The 15,750-nt window shown below is 53.4% G+C and overlaps 1 protein-coding gene across 1 annotated transcript; it reads right to left on the bottom strand.

Annotated features, from left to right (window-relative positions):
- Nucleotides 1-333: 333 nt before the first annotated feature.
- On the bottom strand, nucleotides 334-15,398 carry SLC2A10 (solute carrier family 2 member 10). Its single transcript, XM_028122008.2, has 5 exons — nucleotides 15,322-15,398; nucleotides 6,377-7,654; nucleotides 5,624-5,746; nucleotides 3,867-4,002; nucleotides 334-1,805 (listed from the first exon to the last, which is right to left on the bottom strand). The coding sequence occupies exons 1-5, from the start codon at nucleotides 15,323-15,325 to the stop codon at nucleotides 1,727-1,729; spliced, it is 1,620 nt and encodes a 539-aa protein (XP_027977809.1). The 5' UTR covers nucleotides 15,326-15,398; the 3' UTR covers nucleotides 334-1,726.
- Nucleotides 15,399-15,750: the final 352 nt, after the last annotated feature.

The raw sequence follows: 15,750 nt of genomic DNA, 5'->3' as shown, positions 1-15,750 counted from the left end.
GACACACTCACAAGGTTAATTTGCATTGTTAACATTTGATCCACCACATTCTTAAGGCTGGAACATCAAGGAAACAATAAGTCCAGCCCTGCCTTGTAGCACTCTCCCATCCCTGTGCTGCCAAGTCACCCCCCATGGGCATGATGCCCTGTACGCAGAATCAGGATCTCCCGTGTCTCTCATAAGACACACTATAGACAAGTAGCCTCAAGAGCACCCATGATAGTGAAATGTAGCAAAGTAAGGAAGTGATGAGGTTTTAGTATTTATTACTTTCGCTTTTAATATAATTTATTGAAATATTCAATAATTTAATATCTTTAAAAGGCTGTGTTTAACAACCAGTTGGCAAAAGTCCCGAAAACTTAACAATGGGCTCTCACAAGGTAGTAGGAGGGACCTCCCGCACACCCCTGGGTACAAGGGAAGCATCTAGAACGGGAGGAGAGAAGATGAGAGGCCAGAGTCCTGTGGGCATGCAGCAGGCACAGATGACGAAGTGTTGTCCCACACCAGCTCCCTGGGTCTGCTTTAGCCCTTCATTTTCCTCAGCATCCAGCAACTCACTCTTGCCAGGCCCTTCCTCTGGTGACTTCTGGCCTGAGCTCCTTGCTCAGTCTCCATCTGACTCACCCGTCGGGGGCTGACCCTTAACAATGTCCCAAAGATGGGGACCTGGGTAACTGAGGGTGAGCAGAAACCGCCCCCTCAGGCCCTGACTAGCTGAATGGGACCAGCTGAAGACCCTCCTGCAGGAAGACAGGGGTTAAGCACACCCCCAGGTGCCTAATCATTCCCATTCTGCAGGTGTGGGAACTGAGGCTAGGGAAAGCTGTTAGTCACGGGTTGTTGACAAGGTCAACAGCGGCCAGGAGACAGGCAACACCAACAGCTGGGCTTGTCGGCCTCCAAACCCACCTCCGTTCTGCAAAGCTCTCCCGCACCACCCTGGAAACAGCGCCTGTAGCTGGCTTCATGCACCGTGGCAGCTCTTGGATTTTATTCCCCACGATTCTGGAATTCTATTTACTGTTCCCCTAATTAAAACTGGCATTCCCTAAAGAGATGGCCAGCTACTTGAGAGCAGGGCCCATGCTGAATATGCACTGTATTAGCAGCACTTAGAATTCTAGCTCATTGATATCGGAAGTGATCTTAAGAACTCCTTGGTCCAGGTCGCCCATTGTACATATGGGGAAAACTGAGGCCTATGGCCATACCGCCATGACACCAGAGGAGCAGGCCTGGAACTCAAGCATCTTCTCCACCAGTCTGAGTTGCTGGTGAATGACAAAAGCAGGCTTCCCCTCACCAGAAAGTCCCAGCCAGATGGGAAAAGAGAGCAGAGAATATAGTATCCTCATCTGGGTTTGGGAGTGATGCCAGAGAAGACTTCCTTCCAGGGCTGGTACCCGAGATGTTCTCTGAGAAAGCAACAGACTCCATGAGATGTTGTCATTGTAAGTACTGCAGGGACGTGCAGAGACAATGGGGAAACTGAGGCAAGAAGGCAGATCCTCAGGGCACCTCAGAGCCTGAGATTCAAAATGAAGACTTTTGGGTTCTCAAACGTTCTCCTCTTTCACCAGGGCCCAAAAGACCTCTCCTGGAGCAGGGATGACTTACAGGACCTCCGAGACCTTGTGCTGCAGGGGCCAGGCAAGCAGGAAGCTGGAGACTGTCTGCTAAAGCCATGGTTCCAGCATCTTCCAGGCAGATGGACTCCTCAGGAGGTGGCAGAGACCTCGATGCGGGTGTACGGGATGCTGGTGGAGCTCTGCCTGTGGCCAAAACTCAGGGCGAACCTGTCAAGCAGAGAGTGAGCGGGGGAGGCGGGTCTCTGTGGCCTCTGATGTCAGGGACTCATATCTGAACTATAGGGACTGAAGTGATGACTGCCAGACCCTGGCAAAGCCCCCTAACTTTCTGTCTCCTCCTAAAGTCATGGCAGACTCAGCTTCCTTGCCCCACAGCCTGGCCCAGGCCCCACCATGCGACCCCAAGTCCCCAGGTCCAGCTTGACACTCCCCTTGGCTGCAATTACATCCTGCTTTACCCCAAAGCTGGCTTCTAACTGCCTTTCTGCCTCCTTAGCGCCTCTCCCAGAGGAGGGGTTCTGGAATATTCTCCCAAGAAAGCCAGGATGGCAGAGATTCCAGGTGGCTCCTAGTATCTGTATCCCCCCCTTAAGCCTAGTTACAGTACCCTTGATTTTTAGCTGGGCACATGGCTCCCCAGGTGAAAGCCCGTTTCTCAGCCTCCCCCGCCCCCCATGTAGGTATAGCCAGGTTCTGTCCAAAGGATGCGGGTGGGAATGACTTGTGCATCTTTCAGGCTGTGTCTACCCTCTCTCCCTCCCCTCTCGCAGGCCCCTGGTGGCTCACCCGCATAGGCCATGTGGGAAAAATAATTATCGAAGAGACGGCAGAGCAACTGGAGAGAAGGAGTGTGGGACCCTGGATGACCTCTCGAAGCACAGCTGCCACCCCAGCCCTGGTGCTCTACATCTGGACTATTCTGAGCAGCCAGATCTATTTCCTAACCAACAGGGTTGGGCCACTGAGGGGCCTGCAGAGGGGACAGCCAACACACTGGGGGTGCTCCACTGGCAGAGCCACCCTCTGGGGTCGAGTGGAGCAGGTTGAAGGCTTTTACACTGGACCAGTTCTGCGTCCCTTCAGGGGCTGTGTTGGGCTGGGACTTGGCAGGCAGCTGCAGGAGGTGAGTTCCGACTCCCTCGTAGATGATTTATTTTTTTTTTAGTCCTTTAGGGCCTCCCAGGAATAGAACGGACGGTCAGGTGCTGATGATTCCCTTTACTACAAGAAGTAACCAGGGGCATTTGCCAAGGATATGTAGGATGGTAGTGTTTTTAGGGCCTTTCTGCTGCTCCTATTCCTCTCTTCTCTTATTTGAATGGCACAAGTCCCCATGATGCTAAGATTCTCCACTCCTCTCTATGATCTAAAGACCTTACATGATCGAGCTCCTACCAGCTTGGCTGATCTGATCGTCTACCCCTCCTGCCACCCTCCCTCCCTCTATTCCAGCCACACTGGCTTCCTTGTGCTTCCTTGCATATGCCGGATACACTCCCAACCTCAGGGCTTTTGCACCTGTTGTTCTCTTTACCTGGAATGCTCCTCTCCCTCATCTTTACATGGCTGTCTCCTTCTCACGAACTTAAATTGCACCTCCTTAGAGGGGCCTCCTCTCTCTAACCACCCACAACTCCCTGCCCCTCTGTCCCCCACTCTGCCAGTCAGGCCTTCTCAACACACTTCACTCTGTTTCCTTTTCTTCCGATACGTATCACTAGCCAAAATGCTCTTGTTGCTGCATTTGTTGGCTTGTTTATTTTCTGTCCCCCTTCTCCTCCAGAATGGAAGCTCCGTGAGGACAAGGACCTTGCCCGTCTTACTCGGCCACGTTTCCTAAGGTCCAGACATGGCCTGGCATGTAGTAGGGACTTAATAAACACCTGCTGAATGAGTAGATTAAGCCCACAGTTCTGTGTGTGACTTTAAAAGGCCAGAGTTATACCATTTTCTCTAAGCTTCCATGACTCTAAGATTCTGCTGCTCTGACCTCATGTGATTCCATAACTGCATGGTTTTAAAATTCCCATGAGCTGGGCCTTAAAGTTAAATGAAACTCTGCTGTAGGAAGACACAAACAACTCCAGGAAAACAGCTCCTGTACAAAGACAAGAACAAAACCGATGGTGTCCAGGCACTAAGGGAATCAGGACAAGGAGAAAAACACTCTCTTGCAAAGAGAAAGTACGCAGGTAAATCCTGAACTCATTTGCTCAGGATTTGACGTGAGTCCTTCCTGAGGCCCAGCCTAGCCCTGTGTCCTCTTACCGTCTCTTCTGGAACTGCTGGTCTATCTCTGCCAAAGACTGGCCTTTTGTTTCAGGGACAAATGCATAGATGAAGCCCAGGCCGAGGACAGCCGTCAGCCCGTAGAGCAGGAAGGTCCAGGACAAGCCGATGGTGCCTGGGAACAGGAAGGCAGGAGCGTGGGCAGGGGCGCTGCAAATCAGTTCACTCAAAAGCACATTCTCCAGATGTTTGATGTGCAGAATTAAAACAACAAGCTGTCAGATAAGTGCCTTAAAGTGGGAGCTGGACTGGTTATCCCAGAGGCAGGCAAAGGGCCGGGGCCCGGACTCGCAAACACAGACACGGGCATCAGGTCGGTATGGGAAACCCCGCTCACCCACATCTAAAACACTCCCCAGAGGAGTGAGGTCATAATCTGAAAACATGAATGGAGAGGAAATGGCATTCACTTCCGCAGCAAAGTAGTTGCAGGACACAGCCTTGGCCAAGCCCAGCCCCAAAACAAAAAACATCCTCTGAAATTCTACAAACTGGTTATTGGGTGAATGAACTGAGCATCCAGGGAATCGAGTTTCAGCCCATGCAGCCTGTGTCTGACTTCCAGACCACTCCCCAGCCATTCTCACCTCTAGAGATCATGACCTCTGAGCATCCTCCCCGGACCAGCTGGGCCTCCACTTAATCCTCACACAAGGGGAGGGTGGGGGGGTGGGGGGGTGGGGGGGTGGGGGGGTGGGGGGGTGGGAGGGGTGGGGCTGGAGACAGGCACAGTGGACATGTTCTTCTACCAGCCTTTCCCAGGGGCTGTGCCTTTGAGGACGAAACACTTGGCTGCAGAAAATAGGAAAATAACTGAGCTCTAAGAACTGTGCCTTGGGGCTCACAAGGAAGGAGCCCCTCCCACCTTGGCTCCTTGGACCAGGAGCATCTCAGCAACTCAGAGACCCTTTCCGGTGTTCTGGGCCCAGATAACTCCCACTGCACCCCACCATGGCTCAGATGGGGTTCGAATGCCAGGTAGGAAGAGAGAGTGTCACCAAACTAGACATGAGAAAACCTTCCTGCCGGCAGGTGGGCACGAGCCTATTGGAGCCGGTTTAGAATAAAAAAGGTGGCCACTCAGGTACCGACTGGTCTCAGATACATTCTCACTAGTGTGGGTGTAGACCTGCTATCAGGCCTGGAGAATTTAACATTCTGCACAGAGTTTTATTTACAGAATAGTTCTTCGGCTACAAGAAGGAAATTTTCAAAAACTCCCCTGCTTTAATGCGAGGGCCTTCGGGCTGCAATGAAGAAAATGGCCCCACACTCAGGCCTCCAGACTCCCCCATCCCCCCACCGGTAGTTTGTCCGCTCCCCTACCACACCAATCAGAGCCAGCTTCCAGATGGAGGCTCTTCCCCTCCTTCAGCCTCACCTCCCGGGCCCACTCATTGATGGAGCCTGGAATTACCAAGGGTAAAAGCCTCGAAGGTCATGTCTTCTCTTGTCTTTGTCTGCTGGCCTCTCCGCTCCCCTTTGCTGATACTAGCACCCCACTTTTCCTTCAAGGAACCATCCCCCCCACCTCTGTACACATGGTTGGGTGAAGCAGTCCCCCACCCGCCCTGACTTCAGGGGCTGGTATATGCCCCAGGCCTGGGCATCAGAATCTTACAGCCTTCCAGCCGGGCATGGGCAGGCAATCTTGCTGAGCCAACAAGAGCTCACCCCAGGCAGCTGTTCCTGGATCTAGAAGGAACTGGACCATGGCATTAGGTCAGAGAACTCACCGATGAGGTGGAGGAAGGAGAGGCTGACAAGGAGGTTGCTAGCCCAGTTGAAGCTGTTGCAGAAGGCGAAGGCTCTGCCTCGGATCGCCACGGGATAGATCTCGCTGAGGACAAGCCAGGTCACTAGGACAGAAAGCAGGGAGAAGTCCCGGGCTGGGGCGGGGACTGGGGCCTGGCACCCATGGTCCAGCGGACAGCCCCCCAACGACGTGACTCAAGCAGAATCTCAGGCCCCTGACACCCAGTCCTCCCACTGCCTCCCCCACACTGCTGCAAGAACCCTTTCTCTTTAAGGTTTTATTTATTTATTTGACAGAGAGAGAGAGCACAAGCAGGGGGAGCGGCAGGCAGAGGCAGAGGGAGAAGCAGGCTCCCCGCCGAGCAGGGAGCCCAATGTGGGGCTCGAACCTGAGTCGAAAGCAGGCGCCTAACCGACTGAGCCACCCAGGTGCCCCAAGAACCCCTTTCGAGTAAACCCTTTGAGTGATCTATCCAGGGGCAAATTCAGGTTTTATGAGGCCAGAAGCTTAAATAATTTGGGGCCCTCTATAAGAAAAAAACTACAAACAGAAAATTAGGCCCTTGGAAGGAGTGCCTGCAAGTAGGCAAGGAGCCCTAAAAGCGTAAGCTTCATTGGCTTTGCGGTCAGGCCCCCTCTAGTGTCCCTCTGAGACCCTGACTGGCAGGGTCCCCACCCCTTCCGCTGGGTGGGGTAGAGGCTGCTGAGTTTCCTGCCAGAGACCTCCCACCTACCTGGTCCAAATCCAAAGGAGAAGGCGCTCACAAAGACCATCATGCAGACCAGCGCGGTCCAGTGCTGCAGGGCGTGCTCGGGGGCAGAAGGGGGCGCAGGGGCGGCGGTGCCTAAGGCCGGCAGGGGAGGAGCTGTGCGGTTCCCAGCTTTGGGATGGGGCTTGATTTTCATAGAGGTTGGGGGGACTGGCTTCCCTTGGTTCTCACTGGTCACTGGCAGTGGAGGTGGACTTACGACGGCCCCTGGCAGGCTCGAGTCTCCAGGGAGGCCTGCCGGCCTGCTGGCGTTGGGCACGGCCAGGCAACTTGGGCTGGAGTCCATGGGCGCGGCGAAGCTGACGAGCCCGATGCCGCTGACCGACAGGGCCATGAGGGCACAGCCAGCCAGTAACAGGGCCCTGCGGCCTGCTCGGTCCACCAGCCCCAGGGCCGTCAGGGTGGACACCACCTTCACGGCGCCGAGTCCCACAGAGGCCAGCACAGCTGAGGAGCCCCCACGGAAGCCGACTGAGTGGAATATGGTAGAAGCATAGCACAGCACGTTGGGCTGCCCCGTTAGTTGCTGGAAAATCACCAGCCCTAGCCCCACCATGGTCCGGCCTCGCATGTTATCCCGGGCCCTAAAGAGGTCCAGAAGGGAGTATCTTGGCCTCCCCAGCTTGGTGGCCTCACCTCCCTGGAGAGGAATGAGGTCCCTGCGGGCTGCCGCCTCAGTGGTCCCAGCAGGGAGACAGAAGAGGCTGAGGGACTGCAGAAGAGCAGGTACCGCGGCCCAGCCGAACATATGCCGCCATCCCCCGGGGGCACCAGCTAATGCGTAGTTGAGTGCATAGGAGAGCAGGATGCCCAGGGTGATGCCGGCCTCATAGAGGGACACCAGCACTCCCCGCTGCCGGGGCCCCACCAGCTCTGACACATAAATACAGCAGGCCATGGAGGAGAGGGAGATGGCAAAGCCAGCCACCAAGCGGCCCAGGACAAGCCAGGCCAGGGAGCCAGCCAGGCTAAGGCTCAGGCTGCCTGCCAGAAGCACCACATTGCTGCCGAGGATGGCTTGTTTTCTGCCATACTGGTCGATGAGGACGCCCCCCACCAGGGAGGCAAGGAGAGCCCCCAGGAGCAGGCTGCCCACCAGGAGCTCCTGCTCCAAGCAGGAAAGCCCGAAGTCAAGCTGCAGGGGCAGCAGGGCACCTGATACGACTGCCAGTTCATAACCGAAGGTCAGGCCACCCAGCAAAGACACAGAGGCACACAGGGGCAGGAGCAGTTGGGGACGGCCTGGAAAACAAAAGTGACAAGAGCAGAGTTCAGGATGGTTCCTCGCCAGAGCATCCATCCATGAACTTCCCCTCCATCTGTCAACCCCTCATCTATCCATCCAGCTACTCCATCTATTCACCTGTCCACTCATCCACCCATCCTCTCACTTATTGATCTATCCATCTTTCATCCATCCATCCATCCACTCCTTCCTTCATCCACCCACCCCTCTATCCATCTACTATCATTCATCTATCTATCCATTTACTGATCCATCCATCCATCAATCCATTCATCCACCCATCCACTTCTTCCTTCATCCCTCCATCCATCCACTTCATTCATTCACCCACCCACTCCATCCATTCATTCACTCACCCATCTACTCATGCATGCTTTCATGCATCTATCCATTCATCCACCATCCAGCCATCCACTTCATTCTTCTTCCATCTCTCCTTCATCCCTCCCTCCATCCATCCATCCACTCCATCCACTGGTGCAGCCATCCATCTACCCATGCATGCATTCATGCATCCAACCATCATTTGTCATCCATCTATCCATCCATTTACTCCATCTATTCACCCATCTATTTATTAATCAATCTATCCATCCATCCCTCCATCATCCCCTCCTCCGTCCAACCATTTGCTCCATCTACCACATATTCATCCATCCACCTGTCCATTATATACTCTTTAATTCACCATCCGTTTATTGATGCAACTACCCACAAATACATCCATTCATCCACCAGTCTCTGATTCCATCCCTTACGTACCCATTCACACACTTACCCAACCATCCATGCATCCACCCCACCAATCATTCAAAAACTTATTTATTCAGCATCTACAACATGCCAAACAGTGTTCTTGGAGCTGGCAATACAGTGGTGTTGTCAAGGACCTGATATTCTAGTAGAAAAAGGCAGACAATAAATAAATATATATATAACTTCAGGTGGTGAAAGATGTCATTTAAAAAAGCCAGGAAAGTGGATTGAAAATAATGGAGGAGTTCTGTGTTAAATAGGGTAGTTGGTTAAGGCCTCTCAAAGAGGGAAGATTTGAGCAGAGATCTGAATTAAGTGAGGGTGAAAGCCATGTAAAATCTGGGAGAAGAACATTCTAGATGGAGGGAAGAGCAAAAACAGAGGCCCTGAGGCAAGACAGTTTTTGGTATGTTTGAACAACAACCATTAATATTAATAGCTAGTGCTTATATGACACTTATTAAGTGCCAGGCCCGGTTTTAAGAACTTTACACACACTTACTCATTTAATTCTTTTTTTTTTAAGATTTTATTTATCTGTCAAAGAGAGAGCGCCCAAGTAGGGGGAGTGGCAGGCAGAGGGAGAAGCAGGAGCGGGGAGCCTGATGCGGGACTTGATCCCAGGACCCTGGGATCATGACCTGAGCCAAAGGCAGACGCTTAACGACTGAGCCACCCAGGAGTCCCTACTCATTTCATTCTTACAACAACCCTATAACATAGTATTTTTAGCATCATCCTCCAAGACTCAGAGAAGTTAAGAAACTTTCTCATGGTCACACAGCAAGTGGGTGACTGATGCAGCAAGAGCGTTCAGGCTGTTAATCATTGTGTTTTCAGCAAGGAGGCCAGGATGGCTGGAGCCACCTCCACCTGAGGAGATAATGAGGCCGAAGTAGGCAGGGGCCAGGTCACATGGAACTTTTTAGGTCATGAAGAGAATAATGAATTTCATTCTCAGGGGATGGAGGCAAGACTTGGAAGGCTTGAGCTGGGCAGAGAGTAGTCACCAGCACATGTGGCTCCTGAGCACTTAAAATGGGGCTAATGTGATTAAGGGACTGAATTTTAAAATTGTATTTTAATTTTAATTAATTAAAATGTAAAACTAGCCACATGGGGCTAACAGCCCCCATACTGGCAGCACAGTTACAGGTTACTCTTAATTCTTAATTCACATACTTACACTTAGATATTTCTAGAAGCATCTAGATTAATCTAATAGTACCTATCTCACCCACACCCACCCTGGACCTGACAAGAACATTCATAATACTACAGTCAGACTCACTGAGTGTATCTCAACCAGGCACTGCTTTGAGCACTTTAAGTGCAATAACACATTTAATTTAATATAAGTTCATGTGGTGGGCTTTTGAATTATTTATGAATGAACAAACTGACCATCAGAGGTGAAGTGACTTATCTAAGGTCAAAAGTAGTTTGAATCTAGCTGAGCCTAGATTCAAAGCTGGGCCGTCTGGCACCACAATCCGCACCCTTAACCACCCCATTACCAAACCTTGGCATATTATGATTTTGCACTGTTCTCTCCTACCTCTACCTCTCCCCATCTCTGTTAGGCAATTTTTGTGCAGAGGGAAGAGTTTCATTGGTGGAAGGCTCGGCACCCATTTCTGCTCACCCTTATCCCTCCCACTCTGCCCCCTGGGAAATCACCCCCTCCGGTTCCCTGGCTGGCCCTGTGCTTCTTGTTCATGACCATCAACGAGCACCCTAGGAAGATGATGGTACCCGGGTCCTATCCTGTCTTCACCTCCCTTTGCCCCATCTCCCTCAGTTCCTGGAGCTTGCTGCCAGAAAGGAAGTTTCCTCCAGGCCATGTGAGGCAATCAAGTGAAAACAGAATTTGTTTGCCATTTCCTCAGTTCCTCTGGAGCTGAAAGGGAACCAAGGGGCTCAGAGGCCAAGTTGACTGTCCACAGGTCCCGCTGGAAAATGCATCGGGGCAGATTCGGGTCACAGTGGTTAAGAGCAGAAGAGCAAAAATAATGGTGAAATAAAATAGTAATAATAACAGGTGTCATTTATGGAGCAGCTCCCCTATGTAAAGACTTTAGTCTCTCAACTCATCTTCATAATAACCCCTAGTCGGTATAGCTGCAATTATTCCCATTTTAGAGATTAAGTTTCAGAGTGTTCTCACAGCTGGGAAGCAACCAGATCAGGACTCACTGATCCATCTGACTCCCAAACCCATATACTTAGGAGCTTTGTGGAACGGACTTCAAGCAAGAAGGACAATCAAAGATAGGTGGGGTGTGAGAGAGAGAGGGGTGCGGGGCCAGGGCTGGAGGGGAGATACAGACACCTTAGCTCTCAGGAAAACCCAGTCACAAAGCAGAGTGAACCAACAGTGCCCCAAGGAAGGATGAAGGGCAGCCCCCAAGGAGTCAGGGTCATTAGAAACACGAGGGAAGCACATTCCCTTCCTTAAGCTTTCCTGGCTCCTGTGGCCTCTGCTCTGTAAGTGCTAACCCCTTCACATGCCATCCCAGGCCCTACCTGAGCCGGTGACCCTGGCCCAGCTCCTCAGTCACTTCCCCTCCCCGACTCTGTCCTCACCTCCCCTCCTGCCTCCCCCAAGCCCTGCAAACACTTGTTCTCCACACACACCCTCCATTTCCATGCCCCCCGCCCCCCGCTGCGCCGCCTGTGTCCCCACAGGCCCGCTCATCCTCCTCAGTTCCAGCTCATGGGCACCTCCCCGAAGGGCCTTGTGTCGTAGGTTTCTGTTCTTTGGCATCCCCCGCCCTCTGTTGGGGCGCTGCCCTTCCCTGTGTTGCCTCTCGGTCTCCTGGCTTGGATAAAAATGACCGCTGCCACCTCCACCCCCACTGCCTAGCTCCAGGGCCGTGTCCATGACCCAGATCTGACCAATCAGCAGGTTCCCAGGCCCTGGGCAGCAATGAAAGCCACGTGGCTGACCCTGGGGCAGCATGTTGGCTCACTGAAGGCCCTAAGCTGGTAGTTTACCTGCCTGGAGCCGCTGGGGGCCATCATCCCCCTTGGGGGGGGGTCCCTGACAACACTGTCTGAGCCCCAGCTCCTGAATCCATGGACTTCCCAGTGACTAAGGAATATCTTTTTTTCTTTTCTTTCTACTTGTTTTTCTTTTCTCTTCCCTCCCCTCTCCTCCCCCACCCACCCCTTCCCTCCTCTCCCCTCCTCTTCTCTTTTTTTTTGCTTAAGGTAATTCATGGGAGGCCCTGGCTAATTCCTGTACATCTTCCTCCACTTTCCAAGCCACACTTTTCACTTCCCACCAACTCTGCATTCCCCCTTCACTTGCTGACACCATCCCAAGTTTGTCGCTGTGTCTTCCTTATTAAACGGGGCAGGGCAGCACTGGGGACTTCCTGTCTGCACCTCCTGAGCCCCAGCCCTGTCCTGACACCCCAGAGGGGCTCAGTGAGGTTTCTGCCGAATGAACCCAGGACTGCGTTGGGGACGGACTAGGGAGGTGTCAGCAAGTGGCATTGCGGGGGCCGCGTCAGATACATTTGAACCTAGCAGAATGCTGCATGACAGCCCCAGGGGTCCTGTGAAAGCCTGAGTCATTCTGCTCAGAGCCCTCGGGGTTCCCACTTCAGTCTGAAAAGAGCCGAAGTCCTTACAGTGGCCTTCAAGGCTCTGCAGGATCTGCCTGCGTTCTCTCTCTCTCTCTCTGCTCTGCCATGCCAGCTTCCTTGCTGTTCTTCCTCATTCCTGTGTGACTCAACTCAAGGCCTTTTACCAGCTGTCACCTCTGCCAGAAGAGCCCTCCCCCTCCATTCCTTCCCTCTTTCCCTCTGGTCTTGGCTCAAACATCACCTTCTCCTGAGGCCTTCCCCGGCCCTCTTCTTAAAAGTGCAACCTCCCCCATCACACCCAGCACTTCTAATGCCCTTGTTTTCCTCCAAGGTACCTCTCACCATCTGAAAGAACTGTATGTTTTACATATTTATTGTTCTCTCCAACCAGAATGTTGACCCCAAAAGGACAGGAATTGTTTGTTTGTCCTTAGCTGTCTCCCTGATGCTGAGGACAATTCCTGGCGCTCAGTAAATACTTGTTGAATAAACAGAAGATTGAATGAAGGGACTTTGGGGGCTGAGGGAATCCAGACAGGAAGGGTCTTGGCTCTTGAGGCAGAGGTCTCCTTGGAGAGGTCTAGGGCCTGGAAGGGGCCAAACTCCACAGGAAGTAGAGTAAATCCTGGCCCCCAGAGTAGGGCCCAGCCTAGGTTTGGGAACTGCTCCCCCTTTCTATTAAGTATCTGTCTAGGGGCGCCTGGGGAGCTCAGTCAGTTAAACGTCTGACTCCCGGGTTTCGGCTCAAGTCATGATCTCAGGGTTGTGAGATCGAGCCCCACAACAGGCTCTGTGCTGAGTGCGAAGCCTGCTTAAGATTCTCTCTCCCTCTCCCTCCATCCCTCGGCCTTCCCCGCACACCAGGCACACACACTCTCTCTCCCCCTTCTTCCCTCCCTCTCTAAATGAAACAAAACAAAATGATAGGTTATATGTGAAGCTGTCTCACACTGGAGAAAATCCCTTAGTCCTCTAAGCCCCTCACTGTGGAGAACAGAGCTTCCCAGGGAGAGAATTGGGGAGCAGGGGAAGGGGGAAAAAGTCAGGTTTCGGGTGGATGTATCACCAGCTGCAAGTCCCAGGGAGCCTCTTGTTAGTGACACCAGAACAGCATCTCCACCAGAGGTCACAATGCATTGGGACCCTCCCCCGCCAGGGATCTGCCGCAGCTCTCCCTCAAGTTCCAGGGAGAAGCCTGAGCGACACTGAACTATGCAACTATCCTCACCCAGAGGGCTGGTTTCCCAACGCCCCAACACGGCTAATATGGAGCACTCACCACAGCCAGGCGTACCTCCTCTCCTGGAAGCCCTAGCTGCTCCAGCTGACTCAATCCCTACAGCAAACCTATGACCCAGGCATGGCTGTCATTCCCATTTTACAGATGACGTAACTGAGGCACAGAGAGGTGAAGACATTGCCCAAGGTGAGAGTTTGTACGTGACAGAGCAGAGACTGGACTGACTCCAGAGTCCCAACACTGGGTGTGGTAAAAAAGAAAAGCTCACATGAAGGGACCATTTACCACGGGCAGGTGGTGAGCTGAGCCCTTTTCGTTCATTTTCTCACGGCATTCTCACAGCCGCCTTGTGATAAGCGCCTTTGATAGGGGTCATTTCATAGATGAGGAAGCGGAGGGTCGGAGAAGTAGACTAGACGATGCACCTGGAAGTGGGAGGATGGTGGCTGGAATCCAGGTCTATACCCAGGGCCCAAGCCCGGGAAAGCAGCCTGGGATGGTGGGGAGGACAGAGCCCTCCTTCCCCTGCTTCCACCCAGCCCCACATCTGTCCTCCTGAGATGCTCAGTCAAGAGCTGTTGAATTAACTTAGGAGGCAGCAAAGGGATCGGAAAGGCAGGTGCAAGGGACCAGGGTCAAGGTGAGTGTCCTTGGGAGGACCTCTCTGGGTCTGTGTTTCCCTCAGGCTCCGGGGCAGTGTGCCTTGAGGGTTAAGAGCATGGACTCTGGAGTCAGACCTGGAGTTGGCGACCAGTTGTGCCATAACTGTGCATGAGAGGCAGGGTGGTACAGTCGTTGGGAATGCAGGCTGAAGCCAGAGTGCTGGGGTTCTAGCCCAGCTTTTCTACTCCATAGCTGTGTGTCCTTAGGCAGCTCATTAACCTCTCTGAGCTTCCCCATCTACAAATGCGGATAATAGTAATATCTACCTCTATGCCTGCCTACCTTATAGCCACTGTTAGCTATTATGATTCTCCACAGCATAATCCAGAGGGAGTTTTAAAACACAATTCAGGTCACGTCCCACCCCAGCTTAAACCTCTTCTCCAGCTTTATTTGGAATAAAACCTAAACTTCTCGCCATGGCCTACAAAGTTCTACACAGTCTAGCCCCTGCCTAACTCTCTGACCTCCCTCCCCATCTTCTCCCCTTGCCCACTGTGCTCCAGCCACACTGGCCTGACACCAACCCACTGGTGCCTCATGGCCTTTGCACATGGTATCCCTGCCCGCCTGCTTGTAGCTCTTTTTCCAGGTCTTAGCACACCCACTCCTTCTGAGTGATATCTCGGCTCCAGTGCCTCCTACCCTGGGAGGCCTTCAGTACCTACCTACCTAAAGAAGCCACTTCCCTCAGCAGTTCACACCACCTCATTTTTTTGTGTTCCATAGCATCTTATCGCCCTCGGAGATTATTTTATTCATTTACTCCGTTCCAGCTTCTCTACTGGAATGTCAGCTCCATGGAAGAGAGGATTGTTGTCTGCTTTGCTCACGGCTGAGTCCCCAGCCCCTGCCACACAGTAGAGGGATGAATGACTGAATGACTGAGTGAGGCTCTGGATCCAGAGAGAGAAATGGAAATCCCAGTTCCCTGTAGCAACAAAGCAATTCCCTATTCTCCTCCCACCCCCACCTCTCCCAGTTCTGGATTCTAATCTCCGGCCTCCTCTCATGGAATACCTCCAAAGCGAAGGTTTTGTCTCTGTTGTTCATGGCAGCCTCCTGAGGCCTCCTGAACAGAAGTGTTCAGCAAAGGGATTCACCAAGTTGCTCCTTTCGGAGCCTCCATTTCTTTATCTGCCGACTAGGAGGAGTTTCCCCTGCGCGGGGAGGTGTAAGGCTTGAAGCGGTCAGGACAGGGCCTGCCCGGAGTTCGCGCTATCAAGTAAAAAGCACTAGCGGCTCACTTTTTTCTGGGCAGAAAGAAGCAGGGAAGGAAGTGCGCTCGCGTCCCCTCCCAGCTCCCAGCAGAGCCTGCTGTCCCCACCCGACTGGGTCGTATGGGGGCGCGGGGCGCGCGCGGCTGGGGTCTCAGGGGCGCCCCCGCGGGCAGCGCCCGATCTCCACTCACCCATGGCGAGCACGACTCCCGTGCGGGCTGGGGGCGCTCGGGCCGGCGCGCATCCCCCGCCGGAGCCCCAGGCTCTGCCGCCCGACAAACTTTCCGGCCCGCCTCCCGCCTCCGTCCCTCCTCCCAGCCCGCCTGCCCGCAGCGCCGGCAGCCACGTCGGCCAGCCCCGGCCCCCCTGTGCCTGGAGGCGGGACCGAGGGGCTCCAGGGACCGCCCGGGGCCTGGATGCGGGTCCCCACCCACTCTCCTCCTGTTGGCCCCCACCCCCCGCCCACTGTCATCCCTGTTGTGGGGGACCCCCACACGCTGCCCTCTCCTGTGCTCCCCACGGGAAGGAGCACCCTCAATCACTGCAGTCCACACTACTAGACTGGCCTCTCCAGCCTGTGTGTACACACACACACACACACACACACACACACACGCACA

Source organism: Eumetopias jubatus, unplaced genomic scaffold (assembly GCF_037043125.1).
Source record: "Eumetopias jubatus isolate StellerSeaLion01/CBP00866 unplaced genomic scaffold, mEumJub1_p1.0 scaffold_9, whole genome shotgun sequence".
NCBI classification, from domain to species: domain Eukaryota; kingdom Metazoa; phylum Chordata; class Mammalia; order Carnivora; family Otariidae; genus Eumetopias; species Eumetopias jubatus.
Note: the sequence above shows the minus strand (reverse complement) of the source record. Positions and strands in the feature narration are given on the sequence as shown.